Source organism: Panthera tigris, chromosome D2 (assembly GCF_018350195.1).
Source record: "Panthera tigris isolate Pti1 chromosome D2, P.tigris_Pti1_mat1.1, whole genome shotgun sequence".
NCBI lineage: Eukaryota > Metazoa > Chordata > Mammalia > Carnivora > Felidae > Panthera > Panthera tigris.
Window position 1 is genome coordinate 57676902 of NC_056670.1, and position 19072 is coordinate 57695973.

Sequence of the window (19072 nt, forward strand, 5' to 3'; positions counted from 1 at the left end):
ACGGGGTTGTAGGTCAAGTAAAACTTTTAGGGGAGGTGACCCTTAAATTGAGAGTAGTAAGGGATGAGTATGCGTTGGCTTGGCTAAGTTGGGGGAAGGATATTCGAGGCAGATGGAAGGGTGGAGGAGGTCGAATGAGCAAAGCTTAAGAGAGCAGAAGCCACAGATAGATGTGCGTTTCTGAGGTATAATAAGGGAGGTGAAAAGCAGAAGCTGCATGGGAGGGTCGTGGACTGCCACGTATAAGCCACATTTGTAAGGACTTGGACTTTATCCTGTACAAACGGCTCCCTCCTGGAAATGAGAGAAACGGCTGGTGTAAGCAAGGAGGAAAAACATTAAGGAAACATTACCTTTGTTTGTATTACTGTAAGGTCCGGGAGAGCAGGGGCACAGCGGCTCATGTATGGCACACAAACATTCAATGAATGCTGAATGAATAGATATAAGCGATTCGGTATAGACGATGTGGTCTCCAGTTTATGCTTCTCTAACAGGACAAGACAAAGAGGCCAGGGCACGAGTCTAGGAGGCTATAGCGAAGGTTTGATTCCGGAGATCAGGGCTGGTGGACACAATACCTCCAACTGGTTGTGGGAAAGGGATGCACTTCTCTCGCGGCCACTCCAAGATCCACCCACCCGAGCTGCACAATTCTGGAAGCGGCAACGTAGAAAGCAACCAGCTAAGAAACAGCACCACCGCCGAGAGCGCAGCTGGCGCAGAGGGTCCACCCACCGCTCGACACAGCTCACCTGTGCGCCCAACGCCAGTCTATCGAGGCGGAGCTACGGCACGACGCCCTCCCGGATTGGACGCGCTCGAAATCCCGGGGCGGGGATTAGAGGCCGAACGTTCTTGGGGATTGGCCACTCTGGCGAAAGGACGTGGGGCTGGCGGAGCAAGTTCGCAGGCTGCTCCAGCTGGGTGGAGGGTGGGCTCTTCTCCGCGGTTCTCCTGTCAGTCATTGGCTCCCTGCGGTTTCCTTGGGGACGTGGCGCCGCCGCCCGCCCAAGGTTTTTTCCGGCTGGTCTAAAGGCCTTGGGGAACCGCTCTGAACCGAGCGGGACGGTGCCAGGGGAGACTGCGGGACTCTCGACCCGTGAGTGCGAGCGCGGGAGGGCCGCGGGGCTGGGAGAGGCGGGGAGGGGAAGTGGGTCTTCCAACCCCCGCCACCGGGGGAGCGCCGGTTCCTCGAGAATGCCCGGCTCCCCGGGAGCCGGCTTAGAGTCAGCTGGGCCCCAGGAACAAGAGCGGACGCATCTGGAGTAGGTGGGTGGGCGCCTTGGCCTTCCCTCGGAAGTCTAGTCCTGTGGGCACTGCTGGAGGTAAGCCTGAAACCCAACGAACTCTTAACAGGCTGCAGACTTAGGAGATGCCTGAGACAAGGAGACCCATTTCTCAGGGCAAAAAGAAAAGGAGGTGACAGGCACTGAGACCACTGAAGGGATCCCATGGCTAGGTAAGGCTGCACATTTTCTCCTCAGCTAGGGGCTCAGTTGGGGGTGGCAGATAGGTTGAGGGGCCCTGGGAGGTTTTTACAAGTGAGGTTTGCCCTACTGCTGCATCTGGACTTTGCAGCTTCCTCGGATGGATGGGGAGAAGATCAAAGTTACTTTTTTTTTTTTTTTTTTTTAGGCAAATGCTACCGTAGTTTCTAGCCCATAACCCCAGGGTGGTAGACTGAGTGCTTGCTCAGCTCCGGAAAGTGCTAAAATGTAATGTTCTTTCAGATTTCCATTTGAGTGAGGCTGTGTGCTTTTTGAGGAGGTTAAACAAAGATTTTGTTTGTTTGTTTGAAAGTGGACCGAGGTCCTTTTGAATCAATATAGGAAGTGAGATTCATAGTTGAATATGTATATCCATATGGTGTGATACTCTGGAACTTCCAGAAAAGATTAATGTGGATCTACATGTACCAAATGGAACAGTTGTCAAATAGAGTAAGTGGGGAAAGATGCAGAACAGTAGGTACGGTGTAAAACCAGAGGAGTGAGATACACACATGCATATTGTCATATCTGATATATATTTATGCTCGTGTAAACATAGAATACCCCTGGAAATATACGTAGAGACAGGGTAGCGGTGCTTGCCTTTCAGTAGGAAGTGCTAGGTTAAGGCAAAAGACTCATTTTTCACTATATATCCTTTTAAACTTGTTTCATGTGCATATATTACCTATTAAAATATTTTTTAATTAGTTGAATAAATATACAGATTATCCAGTTTTTTGACATCATTCTTGGTGGGAATGTTGTAGTTGCTCTGATTCTTCAATGTTGTGAAGTTGACCAGGGAGACTAGTGATCTTTTCATAAACATGAGAACTGTAATTCTTTGAATTATACCCAAAAGTGCAGACATTGGGAAAAGAGAAGATAAGGCTTTTCTGATTTATAGTAGAAGCACCATGAATCATATAGGTCCTTTTCTAAAATTTGAGACTAAAAGAACTTCTATAGACTGGTGGTGGCATAAATTTTTGCCTTTATCAGGAAGGGCTTTAATACAGTTTAAAAGCCTTTTTTTTTTTTTTTTGGCACTCACATGTAGAGACTTTTCTTACTAATGTTTGTCTCATTTCAGGATCAGTTTTTCCTACCTCTGCCCAGCCTCCTGGTACTTCACTGTGCCCACAGTGAACCCATTTCCCCGCCAGAGGGTGGCATTCCTAGGACTCTTCTTCATATCCTGCCTCCTTTTACTTATGTTAATCATGGACTTTCGACATTGGGGTGCTTCATTGCCACGAGATAGGCAATATGAAAGGTGAGTCAACCTTAGATCACTTTGATCAGACTTGGCATTGAAGTCATAAATATTTTGACATTTCACACAGTACTACCTTTGACCCTTTTGGGGGAATACTGCACTTTGATTAGTAAAATTGCATGCCACTTACTACATAAAGAAGATCTTAAGCTCCATTTTGGCAGGGTTCACTTTTGATTCAGGAATGCTGATGTTGCATTTTAACCATGAAAGGCGTCTTTCTATATTCTTGTTTTGGTGGACTGACTTAACGGATGCATAAATGTTTAGGACTGTTACGTATTCTTGATGAACTGACCCTTTATCATTATTAAATGACTGTTTTTATCCTTGATTATATTTTTTGGCCTGAAATCTACTAGTCTGGTACTAATATAATTACTTCAGCTTTCTTTTGAGTAGTGTTAGCATTATAGATGTTTTTCCATCCTTATAGTTTTAGCCTTTATGTCTTTATATTTTATATCTATCCAGTCTTTTTATAAATAACTGCTTTTTATCCAGTCTGAATGTCTGCCTTTTATTTGAAGTGTTTAGGCCATTTGCATTTCATGTGATTATTGATTATGCTTAGGTTTAAATCTGCCTTGCTGTTTGTTTTCTGCTTGTCACATCTTGCTCTTTGCTCTCCCTTTTTCTCTCCCTTCTTTTAAATTGAGTACATTTTATTTTATTTATTTATTTATTTATTTATTTATTTTTTAATATATGAAATTTATTGTCAAATTGGTTTCCGTACAACACCCAGTGCTCATCCCAAAAGATGCCCTCTTCAATGCCCATCACCTACCCTTCCCTCCCTCCCACCCCCCCATCAACCCTCAGTTCTCAGTTTTTAAGAGTTTCTTATGCTTTGGCTCTCTTCCATTCTAACCTCATTTTTTTTTCCTTCCCCTCCCCCATGGGTTTCTGTTAAGTTTCTCAGGATCCACATAAGAGTGAAAACAAATGGTATCTGTCTTTTTCTGTATGGCTTATTTCACTTAGCATCACACTCTCCAGTTCCATCCATGTTGCTACAAAGGGCCATATTTCGTTCTTTCTCATTGCCCTGTAGTATTCCATTGTGTATATAAACCACAATTTCTTTATCCATTCATCAGTTGATGGACATTTAGGCTTTTTCCACAATTTGGCTATTGTTGAGAGTGCTGCTATAAACATTGGGGTACAAGTGCCCCTATGCATCAATACTCCTGTATCCCTTGGGTAAATTCCTAGCAGTGCTACTGCTGGGTCATAGGGTAGGTCTATTTTCAATTTTTTGAGGAACCTCCACACTGTTTTCCAGAGTGGCCGCACCAGTTTGCATTCCCACCAACAGTGCAAGAGGGTTCCCGTTTCTCCACATCCTCTCCAGCATCTATAGTCTCCTGATTTGTTCATTTTGGCCACTCTGACTGGCGTGAGGTGATATCTGAGTGTGGTTTTGATTTGTATTTCCCTGGTGAGGAGCGACGTTGAGCATCTTTTCATGTGCCTGTTGGCCATCTGGATGTCTTCTTTAGAGAAGTGTCTATTCATGTTTTCTGCCCATTTCTTCACTGGGTTATTTGTTTTTCGGGTGTGGATTTTGGTGAGCTCTTTATAGATTTTGGATACTAGTCCTTTGTCCGATATGTCATTTGCAAATATCTTTTCCTATTCCGTTGGTTGCCTTTTAGTTTTGTTAATTGTTTCCTTTGCTGTGCAGAAGATTTTTATCTTCATGAGGTCCCAATAGTTCATTTTTGCTTTTAATTCCCTTGCCTTTGGGGATGTGTCAAGTAAGAAATTGCTGCGGCTGAGGTCAGAGAGGTCTTTTCCTGCTTTCTCCTCTAGTGTTTTGATGGTTTCCTGTCTCACATTCAGGTCCTTTATCCATTTTGAGTTAATTTTTGTGAATGGTGTAAGAAAGTGGTCTAGTTTCATTCTTCTGCATGTTGCTGTCCAGTTCTCCCAGCACCATTTGTTAAAGAGACTGTCTTTTTTCCATTGGATATTCTTTCCTGCTTTGTCAAAGATGAGTTGGCCATACTTTTGTGGGTCTAGTTCTGGGGTTTCTATTCTATTCCATTGGTCTATGTGTCTGTTTTTGTGCCAATACCATGCTGTCTTGATGGTTACAGCTTTGTAGTAGAGGTTAAAGTCTGGGATTGTGATGCCTCCTGCTTTGGTCTTCTTCGATGTTCAATACTACTTTGGCTATTCGGGGCCTTTTGTGGTTCCATATGAATTTTAGGATCACTTGTTCTAGCTTTGAGAAGAATGCTGGTGCAATTTTGATTGGGATTGCATTGAATGTGTAGATAGCTTTGGGTGGTATTGACATTTTAACAATATTTATTCTTCCAACCCATGAGCACGGGATGTTTTTCCATTTCCTTATATCTTCTTCAATTTCCTTCATAAGCTTTCTATAGTTTTCAGCATACAGATCTTTTACATCTTTGGTTAGATTTATTCCTAGGTATTTTATGCTTCTAGGTGCAGTTGTGCATGGGATCAGTTTCTTTATTTGTCTTTCTGTTGCTTCATTATTAGTGTATAAGAATGCAACTGATTTCTGTACATTGATTTTGTATGCTGAGACTTTGCTGAATTCATGTATCAGTTCTAGCAGACTTTTGGTGGAGTCTATTGGGTTCTCCATGTATATTATCATGTCATCTGCAAAAAGTGAAAGCTTGGCTTCATCTTTGCCAATTTTGATGCCTTTGATTTCCTTTTGTTTTGTGATTGCTGATGCTAGCACTTCCAACACTATGTTAAACAACAGTGTTGAGAGTGGACATCCCTGTCGCGTTCCTGATCTCAGGAGGAAAGCTCTCAGTTTTTCCCCATTGAGGATGATATTAGCTGTGGGCTTTTCATAAATGGCTTTTATGAGGTTTAAGTATGTTCCTTCTATCCCAACTTTCTCGAGGGCTTTTATTAAGAAAGGATAAATTGAATACATTTTAAATATTCCATTTTATCTCTTGTTGGCTTAGTAGGTATAACTCTGGGGATTTTGTTTTTATTTTTGTTTTTATTTTAGTGGTTGCTTTAGGGTTTATGGTTTATAATGTACGTCATTAATTTACCATAGTCTATCTTCAAGTAATATAATTCCTCTTCCCGTGTACCTCTTTACCTTTTCCCCTAGGCCTTTGTGCTATTATTGTCATGCATCTTCCTTCTACATATGTTATGAACTCCACCATATATTGTTATTTTTTGCTTTAAACATTCAGTTGTCTTTTAAAGAGATTTCAAAAATAAGAAAAAAAAGGCTAGTATATTTATCATTTCTGGGCCTTTTCATTCTTCTGTGTAGTTCATATCCTACCTGGTGGGATATTCATTTTGTCTAATAGATTTCCTTTAACAAGTCTGGTAGTATGAGTTTGTGGTTGGTGAATTCTTTCACCTTCTGTGACTAAAAAAGTCATTTTGCTTTCTCTTTAAAAATATTTGTTGGGGGGTGTCTGGGTGGCTCAGTTGGTTAAGTGTCTGACTTCAGCTCAGGTCATGATCTCACAGTTTGTGGGTTCAAGCCCTGCATCAGAATCTCTGCTGTCAGCATGGAGCCTGCTTTGGATCTGCTGTCTCCCTTGCTCTCTGCCCCTCTCCCATTTGTGCACTCTTTCTCGGTCTCTCTCAAAATAAATAAATAAACTTAAAAGAAATTCATTGGGTATGGAACTCTAGGTTGATCTTTTTTTTTTTTTTCCTTTCATTACTTTAAAAACAATGTTACACTGTCTTCTGACTTACATTCTTTCTGAGGAGAAGTCTGCTATAATTTTTAAATCTTGTTCTCTGTACATCAAGTGACTTTCCTCAGGCTGCTTTTTAGATTTTATCACTGGTTTCAAACAAGTTGACTGTAATGTACCTTGATGTAGTTTTCTTTATGGTTCTTTTGCTTATGATATGCTCATAATTGGATCTATGGATTTATGTTTTTTAATCAAAATCAGAAGAATTTTGACCACTATTTCTTCAAATATTTTTTCCTTTCCTCTTCCACTTCTCCTTTGGTGTCTCCAATCACATATATATTGAACCATGTGAAGCTTTTTCACAGCTCATTTATTTATTTTTTTTTAGTCTTTTTTCTCTCTGTGTTTCTTTCTGGATATTTTATATTGCTGTGCCTTCCAGTTCATTAGTATTTTCTTCTGTCAAGTCTAACTTACTGTTAATTCCATCCAGTGAGATATGAATACCTTTATTTTTTTACAGAAAATACATCTGAATTATTTGATATACATATATATTTTTTTAATACTTATTTTTGGGAGAGCGCAGTGAGGGAGAGGCAGAGAGAGGGGAACAGAGGATCCAAAGTGGGCTCTGTGCTCACAGACTGACAGCAGTGAGCCCAATGTGGGGCTTGAACTCACAAACCGTGAGATAATGACTTGAGCTCAAGTTGGACGCCCAACTGACTGAGCCACCCAGGCCCCCCATTATTTGATAGTTTTAATGCCTTACCAGTTGCATTGAAGATCTATATTCCTTTATAACAGTGATTCATTTTGCTATTTTTTTTGAGGTTAATTTCTGATTAGGCTACAAAATGAAATGATGACATGTTGTGTTCATCATCAACTTGATTTTCTCTGTATTCCTTCTCAGACAGTATCAGGAGACTTTGGATTATAAGTGACTGTCAAACTGACTTAAATGATAAGATAGTTTATTGGCTCACATGACTAGAAGTCCAGGTGTAAAGGACCATAATAAGTTCAACATTGGCTGTCAGGATGAGAATCTCTGTCTCTGTTTTCTACAGCATCCGCTTACTGAATTGTTGCGAAACAGCAGCCAGTAGCAACTAGGGCTACATGCATCCTCACTCATGTCCCACAGGAGAGAAACAGGCCTTCTGTGCTCTTGTATATGAATGAAGAGGACCCTTCCTGGAAACCTCCAGCAGCCCTTTCCTTCTATCTTTTCTGGTCAGAATTGGGACCTGTGATCACTCCCTTAATATTTCTATGTTGTTCTGTCCCCAGAATTTCTCATTTCCAATTCACTTTGGTCATTCATTCGTTCAGCAAGCATTTATTGAGCAGCTGCTATGTGCTGGGTGATAATAGGTACCAGGACATGGAGATGTTGGTACCTTTTCTCAAGATGTTTATGTTTTCAACCTTTCCTTCCCTAGTAGCACTATTCATTTATATTTATTTATATTTTTTGTTCTTTCTTTCTGAAGAGAAACATTTGTTTAGATGACTATAGTTGTCAACAATTGGCCTTAAGAAGCCTGTTAGCTTCAGAGAACTAAATCCATGATTTGAGGGTTTTAAATGCTTATTGAGATTTTCTTGACACACTTGAGCACAGTTTTCCACAGGAAGACAGTGAGGTATCATTATGGAATTCTGTGTAGGTTAACATGGCTACAATAAAGACTGTTAGAGAGTGAGTGGTGAGCTATATGGCTGGAGAGGTAGACCACGCTGGGCTTATTAAGTCATTTGAGGGGGTTTAGACATTTTCTTAAGGGCAGAGGGAAGGCTTTGAAAGGCTTTGAAGAGTGGTATGATTGGAATTGCTTTTTAAAGAAAACTTACTTTGGGGCACCTGGGTGGCTTAGTCTGTTAAGCATCCAGCTATTGATTTTGGCTCAGATCATGATCTCACAGTTAGTGAGTTCAAGCCCCATGTGGGTTTCATGCTGACAGTGTCAGAGCCTGCTTAGGATGTTCTCTGTCTCTCTCTCTCTCCCCCCTTTTCCCTCCCTCTCTCTCTGACCCTCCTCTGCTATACTCTTTGTCTCCAAATAAATAAATAAATAAAAATTTTTAAAAAATAAGGAAAGCTTACTTTGGTGGCATTGTGGGATAAACATGAAAGGAGGGAGATGGATAGGAATACTCAGTACAGAGATGATGGTCGCCTGAACTTGGATGGAAGCAACGACAACAGAGAGAAGTAAATGCATTTGAGGGATATGTGGGAGATAGAGTGATCTGATAGTTCCTGTCTATTATTATGCCCCAAGTGGCCAGATCTGATAAATACTTAGGTTGAATTAATAGCAACAGATTAACTGCAGAACTAAGGGACACACAGACTACGCCTGTGGTTACTTTACCAAAGTCCTAATAACCCATAATGCTCTGGTTGAGCAACCAGCAGCTATATAGCCTAGAGCTCCTATTCTTTAATGAAAGGTTATATGCATATTGCCACAAATTACTATATATCATCACCTTTCACTCATGGCAGCCCCTTTTGGAATTTGGAAGCAAACATTCGTTGGGAGCTTGGTGTGTGCATGACACTGTTGTAGATGCTAAGGTACAAAGATGAATAAAACGTGGCTCCTGAACTCGTCGGGTTCATAATCTAGTTAGGGAGGCAGATGTGAAGGAATAATTCTTTCCCAATGAGAGAATAGTTTATATATAACTAAGTAGAATCAGGAACAAAGTTAAGAATCAGAAGTTAATCAGAAGAGGCCCTGAGTAACTAAAGTTGTTATCACTAAGTTCATGAACTACAAGCTCATGTTCTTTACTGATAAGGTAGGCTTTCCCATAGACTGTGTTTGCTTTTATTTTACACACTATTTTAATTAGCTTGGTTTTCTCCTGTCTCAGAACACAGCAGATAAACAGCAAATTAGATGGTGGTAGTAGGAAGGGTGTGCTAGTCATTAGATGTGGGCACACTGATGACAATAGTCAATAATACCCTAACAAGTGAGGCAGGAGAAAGGAAATTTATTAAAAGTTGGCTGAATAATTCAGAATTTCTGCAGACCATTTCTATAGTGTTAAGCAGTTCTGCACATCTTATTAAAACTTCTCTATTACAAATATAATAATTGTGTTAAATCAGTGATTTTCAAATTTTAGATATCTAAATCATTGGGGACCTTTAAAAAATGCGAATAATTGGGGCGCCTGGGTGACTCAGTCGGTTGAGCGTCCAACTTCGGCTCAGGTCACGATCTCATGGTTCGTGAGTTCGAGCCCCGCGTCAGGCTCTGGGCTGATGGCTCAGAGCCTGGAGCCTGCTTCCGATTCTGTGTCTCCCTCTCTCTCTGCCCCTCCCCCATTCATGCTCTGTCTCTCTCTGTCTCAAAAATAAATAAACATTAAAAAAATTAAAAAAAAAATGCGAATAATTGAACCCCTTCTAAAGGTGATTCTAATGTGCAGCCTAAGTTGGGAACCATGCTTTCAGTTTCAGTTAAACTTATTTGGAGAGGAAGTATTGAGGTGTAGGGGAAAGAGGATTAATTTTAGAGCTAAACAACCCATCGTTTAATAGTTGGGTGACCTTGTGCACATCTTGTATTCTGGAATCTCATTTTCTTTATGTGTAAAGTAGAGGTACAAATGCCTGCCTTATAGTTTTGTCATTTGGATTAAAAGAGAAAAGCATCTAGGACTACCTATTGCATCATGGGGGTTTGTCTTATTGTTTGAAATAAACTTGATTTTTCTGTTCGCTAATTCCATCTTATGCCTTCCAGATATACACTGAAGGTAATGGGCAGCATTATCTCCAATTAAAATTTTCCTCCCAGAATTTTTTTTTCTGGCTGCTGCTATTGATTAGGTACTGGTGAGCACAAGCTGATGATAAAATGATCAAGCAAATAATTAGGAATTGATGGAAACACTTTAGTTCAACAGCTTACAAAAATTTTAGGACACATGTTTATGGTTGTGATTTGTATATTACATGTAATACAAAGTCATATCTTTTCAACTTGTTCCAATTCACATGATGAAATTAGGTCAGTAGTTTGTAATGGAAAAAAAATATTTTAATTTGAATTTTTTTCAGCCATTGTTGGAGCTAGCATATCACCTCCAGGCAATATGACCCAGGATTTTAGAAGCCTTTATGAGGGTTTTCCCTCAGTAGTTTCAATTTTAAAGAGTTGTGGTATTTTTTGTTTGTTTATTATGAACATTTACTCAACACTGCTTCTGGAAGGAGAAAACAGGAAGTTTGCATCAGAACTAGAATTTAAGAAAAGATACATTTAGAGAGTGATGGGGTGGGTGTCAGTAAGGGTAGAATCCAGAGCTGTTTTTGTTTTTAATAGACTATTTTTTAGAGCAGTTTTCAGTTCACAGCTAAACTAAGCGAAAGTACAGAGGTTTCCTAGATACACTCTACCCCTACATGCATAGCAAAGCTATTTTTAAGAATAATTTTTGTTAGATACATGTTTTAATCAACTGTTTATCTGGCATGTGCCATATATTATAAGATGTGCTCTAACAACTTCATCAGACTTAATACATATTTTACATTTATTTATTCATTGTTCATTTATTCAACAAAAATTATTGTTTACACTGTGGTATCCAATAGGGTAGCCACTTGCCACAATGGCTGTTTAAATTTAAATTAATTAAAAGACAATAAATTCAGTTCTTCACTTGCACTAGTCACATTTCAGGTGTGCACTGACCACAGCTATCCTATGGTGGCTAGCGGGTATCCCATTGGAGAGATAGGGAATATTTCCATATCACAGAGTTCCACTGGAAAATTTTAGCCCTGGATGCTAGGTAAATTGTTAAAATTTATTAATAATTTTTAGTACGAGGGGCACTTTTAGCATGTATACATATATATAGTGCAAGACAAATGGTAAACTATCCTTATGTAAATGTTCTGTATCTACAATACATTTTTTCTTAACCTTAATGTTTAGTATGATTCACTTTTTTGTAGCCCCACTACTGTCTTCATTAGATGGGAAATATTTGTCTGGTTTACTGTTGTTCCAGAGAATGTCTTCGGTAGCTATTGAAAGATGGTGCCTTTATATTCCTTTGTCATCGGGGTATAACTATGAGTGAAAAGTTCTGCATCAGCAGTGGGTTCAGTACTGACTTTCCTTAGGAGTTTCAATTCTGTTTAAAGCAAGTTGAAAAGAGACATTGCTTTTGGTTAGGATAAAAATGATAAGCTTCAGGAACGCCTGGGTGGCTCAGTCAGTTAAGGTTCTGACTTCAGCTCAGGTCATGATCTTGCCGTCTGTGGGTTCGAGCCCCACGTTGGGCTCTGTGCTGATAGCTCAGAGCCTGGAACCTGCTTCAGATTCTGTGTCTCCCTCTTTCTCTGCCCCTCCCCAATTCATGCTCTATCTCTCTCCATCTCTCAAAAATGAATAAATGTTAAAAAAAAAATGATAAGCTTCAGGATATGCAGATGAAGTTCAGGCTTCTTATGTACAATAGAATCATTCAGAGACTTTTGCTGGTGAAATTGAAGGCATTTACTTGGCATTTATTGACATTTATTCTTTTATTCACTTACTTGTCCTTTAACAGTGTTAATAGTGTTTATAAGCAGAGCTTTAAATTATAAATGCTCCTTAATGCTCTGGTGAATCTTGTCAGGAGATAAGCAATAACCTTACAAGATGCTTTCCTGGGTATGTATTACTATCATCAGTCGCACACAGCTGCTTTCTCTATAATGTTATATTTGGTTCTGAGTCTTGAATGGGGTTGAAAGACTATGATGATATTCAGCAAAAAGCTGGTGGCTCTATGCTGATGGGAGCCATTTAATGGACTTTTGGTGCATTGCTGAGTTCTGTTTGAACTCTGGAAGTGGCATAATTAGTGTTGATTTTGTAAGCTAAGTAATGGTTTGGTCAGTTACTGCCCTAATGCTGTTAATGTTTTCAGGATAGTGGTAGTGAAAGCCACTGTCTTCAGTTTTATTTTGGGTGATGTATATGTGAGTAACTTTCCTTTCATTGACTCAGCAGTGATTAGAGGGAAATCAGGTTTCTCAAATAGAAAGGGTGTATGCATGTATGTATGTAGGGGGGTAAATATGTGTGATAGTGAATCAGATCTCTCCTGGGAAACTGGATGTGAGGGATTCCAAAGATTTTGGAACTTTTCTTTTGGGCTTTAGGTCCTCTTTAGGAATTAACCTAGTGTAATATCAGCAAAGCAGAAGAGTCCAGCAATGCAAGTAATTGATAATGATGGCTAAGGCCGGGACTGCAAGTCACAAATGCAAGAAAGGACCATCGATCTATCCGTGTCAGGTGCCTAGACAGAGGAAGACCTTCAGTGTTTGCAAAGTGTAAGAAGCCTGATTAGATCAGAAGAGGTCAGAGTTCCAGAAAGATGTGATACTATTACTTCCAAGAGGGGAAAATTGTTTTTCAGTTACTCATTTGTATGCATGATGAGAAAAATGGAGACTTCCTGCTGGCTGCAACCATTGAGCAAAAATTCAAATGGGAAGTGTAGCAGAATTGCTGCCTGGTCCTTTCTTACTCCCTTATGTTCAAATGTCAGGTGACATTTTTCTGCCAATGTACACATGGAGACTTCTTAAGAGAAGGGAAAGCAAAGTTGAGTTGCATGCAGATTAGAGTTGTAAAGTTGCTTATCTTGACAGGAACCCAGGAGGATGACAGGATGCTTTGGAAAGCCATTGAAAGTTTCTGAAAAGGAGACCAATTGATTTGGAGTATGTATAGCTAGACAGCTAATAAAGACATAGAGGAGTTGACAAACCTGCAGCTCCATACAGTGAGCTCTAGGACCAAACCAGTCAGTGTTGGTTGATACGTGTCAGGGACATGTGAGGGGCATTGTGACAGTTGGAGATACTGCAAATAAGGTGTCTGCTCTTGGGAAACTTAATAGGCTAAGTGCAGAGGTGGAACAAACAAATAGGAAAGAAGTCTTTGGAGCGCATACTAGAATATAAACAAACTGCTTAAAGGGAATAATGACATTCCACATTGTAAAACAGAAGAAGGAGGCCTTTTCAAATCATGGTGAATATCACAAGAGTCAGCATTGTTGAGTGGAGGCTTCTTTTTTTTTTTTTTTTTTTTTTTTTCCTGAGTGCCAAAGCTTGGATAACTTTTGTTTTTTGTGTTTTTTTAAATATGAAATTTATTGTCAAATTGGTTTCCATACAACACCCAGTGCTCATCCCAACAGGTACCCTCCTCAATGCCCATCACCCACCCTCTCTTCCCTCCCACCCCCCATCAACCCTCAGTTTATTCTCAGTTTTTAAGAGTCTCTTATGGTTTGGCTCTCTCCCTCCCTAATTTTTTTTTTCTTCCCCTCCCCCATGGGTTTCTGTTAAGTTTCTCAGGATCCACATAAGAGTGAAAACATATGGTATCTGTCTTTCTCTGTATGACTTATTTCACTTAGCATAACACTCTCCAGTTCTATCCACATTGCTACAAAAGGCCACATTTCATTCTTTCTCATTGCCACGTAGTATTCCATTGTGTATATAAACCACAATTTCTATATCCATTCATCAGTTGATGGACATTTAGGCTCTTTCCATAATTTGGCTATGTTGAAAGTGCTGCTATAAACATTGGGGTACAAGTGCCCCTATGCATCAGCACTCCTGTATCCCTTGGGTAAATTCCTAGCAGTGCTACTGCTGGGTCATAGGGTAGATCTATTTTTAATTTTTTGAGGAACCTCCACACTGTTTTCCAGAGTGGCCGCACCAGTTTGCATTCCCACCAACAGTGCACGAGGGTTCCCATTTCTCCACATCCTCGCCAGCATCTATATAGTCTCCTGATTTATTCATTATAGCCACTCTGACTGCGTGAGGTGATATCTGAGTGTGGTTTTGATTTGTATTTCCCTGATGAGGAGTGACGTTGAGCATCTTTCATGTGCCTGTTGGCCACCTGGATGTCTTCTTTAGAGAAGTGTCTATTCATGTTTTCTGCCCATTTCTTCACTGGATTATTTGTTTTTCAGGTGTGGAGTTTGGTGAGTTCTGCATAGATTTTGGATACTAGCCCTTTGTCTGATATGTCATTTGCAAATATCTTTCCCCATTCCATTGGTTGCCTTTTAGTTTTGTTGATTGTTTCCTTTGCAGTGCATAAGCTTTTTATCTTGATGAGATCCCAATAGTTCATTTTTGCTATTAATTCCCTTGCCTTTGGAGATGCGTCAAGTAAGAAATTGCTGCAGCTGAGGTCAGAGGTTTTTTTCCTGCTTTCTCCTCTAGGGTTTTGATGGTTTCCGGTCTCACATTCAGGTCCTGGGAAGTCATGTCAAAGAAGGGAAGGGGGAGGAATAGGTAGAGAAGCAGATGGGAAAAAGAAGGTCACATTACAGCAGTGGTTGTCAAGTGTTTACTTGGGAGTTCCTGAGACCTTTTCAGGGAGTTTGTGAGGCCAAAATTAGGCCAAAGCTATTTTCATAATAATACTAAGATGTTATTTGCCCTTTTTAAAAAAATTTATTTATTGTTTAATTTACATCCAAGTTAGTTAGCATATAGTGCAACAATGATTTCAGGAGTAGATTCCTTAATGCCCCTTACCCATTTAGCCCATCCCCCTTCCCACAACCCCTCTAGCAACCCTCTGTTTGTTCTCTATATTTAAGAGTCTCTTCTGTTTTGTCCCCCTCCCTGTTTTTATATTATTTTTGCTTCCCTTCCCTTATGTTCACCTGTTTTGTATCTTAAATTCCATGTATGAGTGAAGTCATATGATATTTGTCTTTCTCTGACTAGTTTCGCCTAGCATAATACCCTCCAGCTCCATCCATGTAGTTGCAAATGGCAAGATTTCATTCTTTTTGATTGCCGAGTAATATTCCATTTGTGTGTGTGTGTGTGTGTGTGTGTGTGTGTGTATGTATATACATATGTATATATATATATACACATATGTATATGTGTATATACATAAAAATAAAAGCAGAAGCTTTTTAGTTTGATGAGGTCCCAATAGTTCATTTTTGCTTTTGTGTCGCTTGCTTCTGGAGACGTGTTGAGTAAGAAGTTGCTGGGGCCGAGGTCAAAGAGGTTTTTGCCTGCTTTCTCCTCTAGGATTTTGATGGCTTCCTGTCTTATGTTTAGGTCTTTCATCCACTTTGAGTTTATTTTTTGTGTATGGTGTAAGAAAGTGGTCCAGGTTCATTCTTCTGCATGTTACTGTCCAGTTTTCCCAGCACCATTTGCTCAAGAGACTGTATTCCATTGGATATTCTTTGCTGCTTTGTCAAAGATTAATTGGCCATATGTTTGTGGATCCATTTCTGGGTTCTCTATTCTGTTCCATTCATCTGAGGGTCTGTTTTTGTGCCAGTACCATACTGTCTTGATGATTACAGCTTTATAATACGTCTTGAAGTCCGGGAGTATGACGCCTCCAGCTTTGGTTTTCTTTTTCAGGATTGCTTTGGCTATTCGGGGTCTTTTCTGGTTCCATACAAATTTTAGGATGGTTTGTTCTAGCTCTGTGAAGAATGCTGGTGTTATTTTGATAGGGATTGCTTGCCCTTCTTTTAATTGGAAAAAAACACATAAGATTTACCATTTTAACAACTTTTAAGTATACAGTTCAGTACTGTTAAGTGTATTCACATTGTTATTTGACCAATCTCCAGAACTTTTTCATTTTGCAAGTCTGAACTCTATACCCATTAAACAACAACTCCACTTTTTTCCCTCCCTGCACCAACCCCTGGTAACCACTATTCTATTTTCTGTTTTGATGAATATGGCTGCTTCCCATCTCTCACGTAAGTGGAACTCACAATATTTGTCTTTTTGTGACTGGCTTGTTTTACTTAGCATGATATCCTCAAGGCTCACCCATATGTAGCATATGGCAAAGCTTCCTTCTCTTTTAAGGCTGAAGAATATCCATTTTATGTATATAATGCATTTTGTTCATTTATTCATCTGTCCTTGGATACTTTATTTGCTTCTCCCTCTTGGCTGGTATGTTGCTATTTGCCCTTTTCACTGAGCTGACATATATACTAGTGATGCAAAGCAACAGGTAGGTAGAACTGCAGGTGCCTTGACACAAATCAAGATGGAGGCACCAAATTCTACTGTTAGTTATTGTAGTCGTCACTGTCACACAGTTGTAATGGGAAAAAATTCCAGTTCCATTTAAGAATATCTTTTTCATGGGACACCTGGGTGGCTCAGTCAGTTAGGCGTCTGACTTCAGCTCAGGTCATGATATTGAGGTTCTCGAGTCCGAGCCCCACATTGGGCTTTGTGCTGACAGCTCGGAGCCTGGAGCCTGCTTCGGATCCTGTGTCTCCCTCGCTCTCTGCCCCTCCCCCACTCATGCTCTGTCTCTGTCTCTCAAAAATAAATAATAAAAATGTTTTTAAAAAAAAGAATATCTCTTTCATATTCTGTGTGACAAAATTGGAAGTATGCACTTCTCTTGCACACTGAGTTGTCTTGAGGAAAAGCCCTTAGGCAATTGTTTGGGTTATGAGTTAAACCTAGCTGCTTTTATCACAGAATATTATTCTTACTTGAAAGAATGCCAGAAAAACTATGGTTTTCAGACATGGATATTTTGTAACACTCTTCTTGAAAAATGAATGAAGTAAAATCCTGTCACTTTAAGGAAGCCAACTGTTAGTTTTTATTGCCAGTGATAACATCTGAGCTTTCAAGTGAAAATTAGCAGTTTGGAACATTTGTATCTGCCACCATGAGTCTGCTAGCTTCTTAATACTTAAAAGACTTTTTTTTTTTTTTTAATTTACATCCAAGTTAGTTAGCATATAATGCAATAATGTATTCAGGAATAGATTCCAGTGATTCATCCCCTGGGTGTAACACCCAGTGCTCATCCCAGCAAGTGTCTTCCTTAATGCCTCTAACCCTTTTAGCCCATCCCCCCACCGAAAAAGACTTTTCTTGATAATATTGGTAGTGATATTAATGTGTGTGTGTGTGTGTGTGTGTGTGTGTGTGTGTGTGTGTGTGTGTGTGTTTAATGTTGTAAAATGAAATGTGTCAACGTTAGGGAGATTTGCATAGCTCAGTGAACCAATATTTCCCAGTATAAGATGTTACAAAATTGTGCCGGGGTAAATGCACATTCAAAGTGCAAGATTCAAAGTGCAAGATAGACTAATGGTTAATGTTACAGAGTATAAAACATTCTTAGATAGGGTTTTAGATTTCACATTGCAGCTAACCTTTAAGAAACCCCACTTGTTGAACTTTAGCGTAGCGTCGAAGAAGAATCTAAACGGGTTATTAAAATATTCCTTTTTCCAACATGTCTCTGTGAAGCTGGATTTTTTTTCATATACTTCAACCAAAACAACATACTGTAACAGATTGAATACAGAGGCAAGTATGAGAATCTAGCTGTGTTCTGTTAATCTACACAGTAGAGAGATTTGCAAAACCATAAAACAATGTCACTCTTCTATTTTTTTGTTTTAAAAAAGTAGTTATTTTGGTGGCACCTGGGTGGCTCAGTTGGTTAGGCATCAGACTTTGGCTCAGGTCATGATCTCATAGTTCGTGGGTTCGAGCCCCGCATTGGGCTCTGTGCTGACAGCTCAGAGCCTGGAGCCTGCTTCAGGTTCTGTGTCTCCTCTCTCTCTCTGCCCCACCCCTGCTCATGCTTGCTCTCTCTGTCTCTCAAAAATAAACATTAAAAAATTTTTTTAAAAATTAAAAAGTTATTTTTATAAAGTATATTAATATGTAAAGAGTATTTTATCTAAGTAAATATTAAAAATTTTCTGTTCTATTTTCTAACATGGTAAATATAAATAGATGTAACCCACATATACAAAACCTCTTTTGCATCCAATAAATTTTAAGAATACAAAAGGGGTCCTGAGCCTAGATGTTTGAGAACCAGTGTACTGGAGAAAAGTTATTCATTAAGCAGGAGGGAATGGGGTCTAAAATCTAGTCAGAAAAGTAGAGGGGAAGGTTTTGAGAGAGGGAAAGCAGAGAAAGATCTGTGAAGCATGTGAAGTAGAAAGATTGCTAGGGTAGGAAATGAAGTCACTTTGGGCTAGAGATGGCTTACCTTGCGTGAGGTCAGAATTTGCAAGAGTTCTGTAACTTGAACCCAGATATCTTCCCAGCTTTTATGTGATAGAAGTGAGCTGTTATGAGTTGATTTGTGGATCATAAGCCCAGTTCAGCCCAGTAATATGATTAGAGTGGTAAAGTTTGTGGTGAAACAGTCTTTGGGAACATAAACTTGCTAGAGTGTAACAGATTTTTACCACCTGCTTCATTTCCCATAACTCCCTCTCATATTGGATCCGGAAAAAAGTTCTGCCTGACCCTATTCTATGTAATCATTTACAGCATGATACTGGAGCTCAAATATATGATCCTCCCTTATTTTGTATTGCAGAGTAGGAAAGGTACTTAACTCTACTTTTTTATTTCAGAACTGATTCTATATGCTCATCCATTCATCAAGGTTTGCTTTTCCCTCCCCAAAGCAGGGAACTGTGTGGTCTGCATAGCAGTGTCAAATCACCAGTAAACATGGCCTAGATTATTGTGAGGGGTG

General features: G+C 39.6%; 1 protein-coding gene across 2 annotated transcripts in view; it reads left to right on the forward strand.

Annotated features, from left to right (window-relative positions):
- Positions 1-880: 880 nt before the first annotated feature.
- The window catches only part of ENTPD7 (ectonucleoside triphosphate diphosphohydrolase 7), a 46934-nt gene continuing 28742 nt past the window's right edge, over positions 881-19072 (forward strand). Inside the window, exons 1-3 of one of the 2 annotated variants that reach the window (XM_042960752.1) lie at positions 881-1102; positions 1360-1462; positions 2590-2772. In XM_042960752.1, the coding sequence (XP_042816686.1) occupies positions 1455-1462; positions 2590-2772 (191 nt within the window). In that variant the 5' untranslated portion in view covers positions 881-1102; positions 1360-1454. The remainder of the gene's footprint in view (positions 1103-1359; positions 1463-2589; positions 2773-19072) is intronic. The other variant, XM_042960753.1, reaches the window with a different exon arrangement.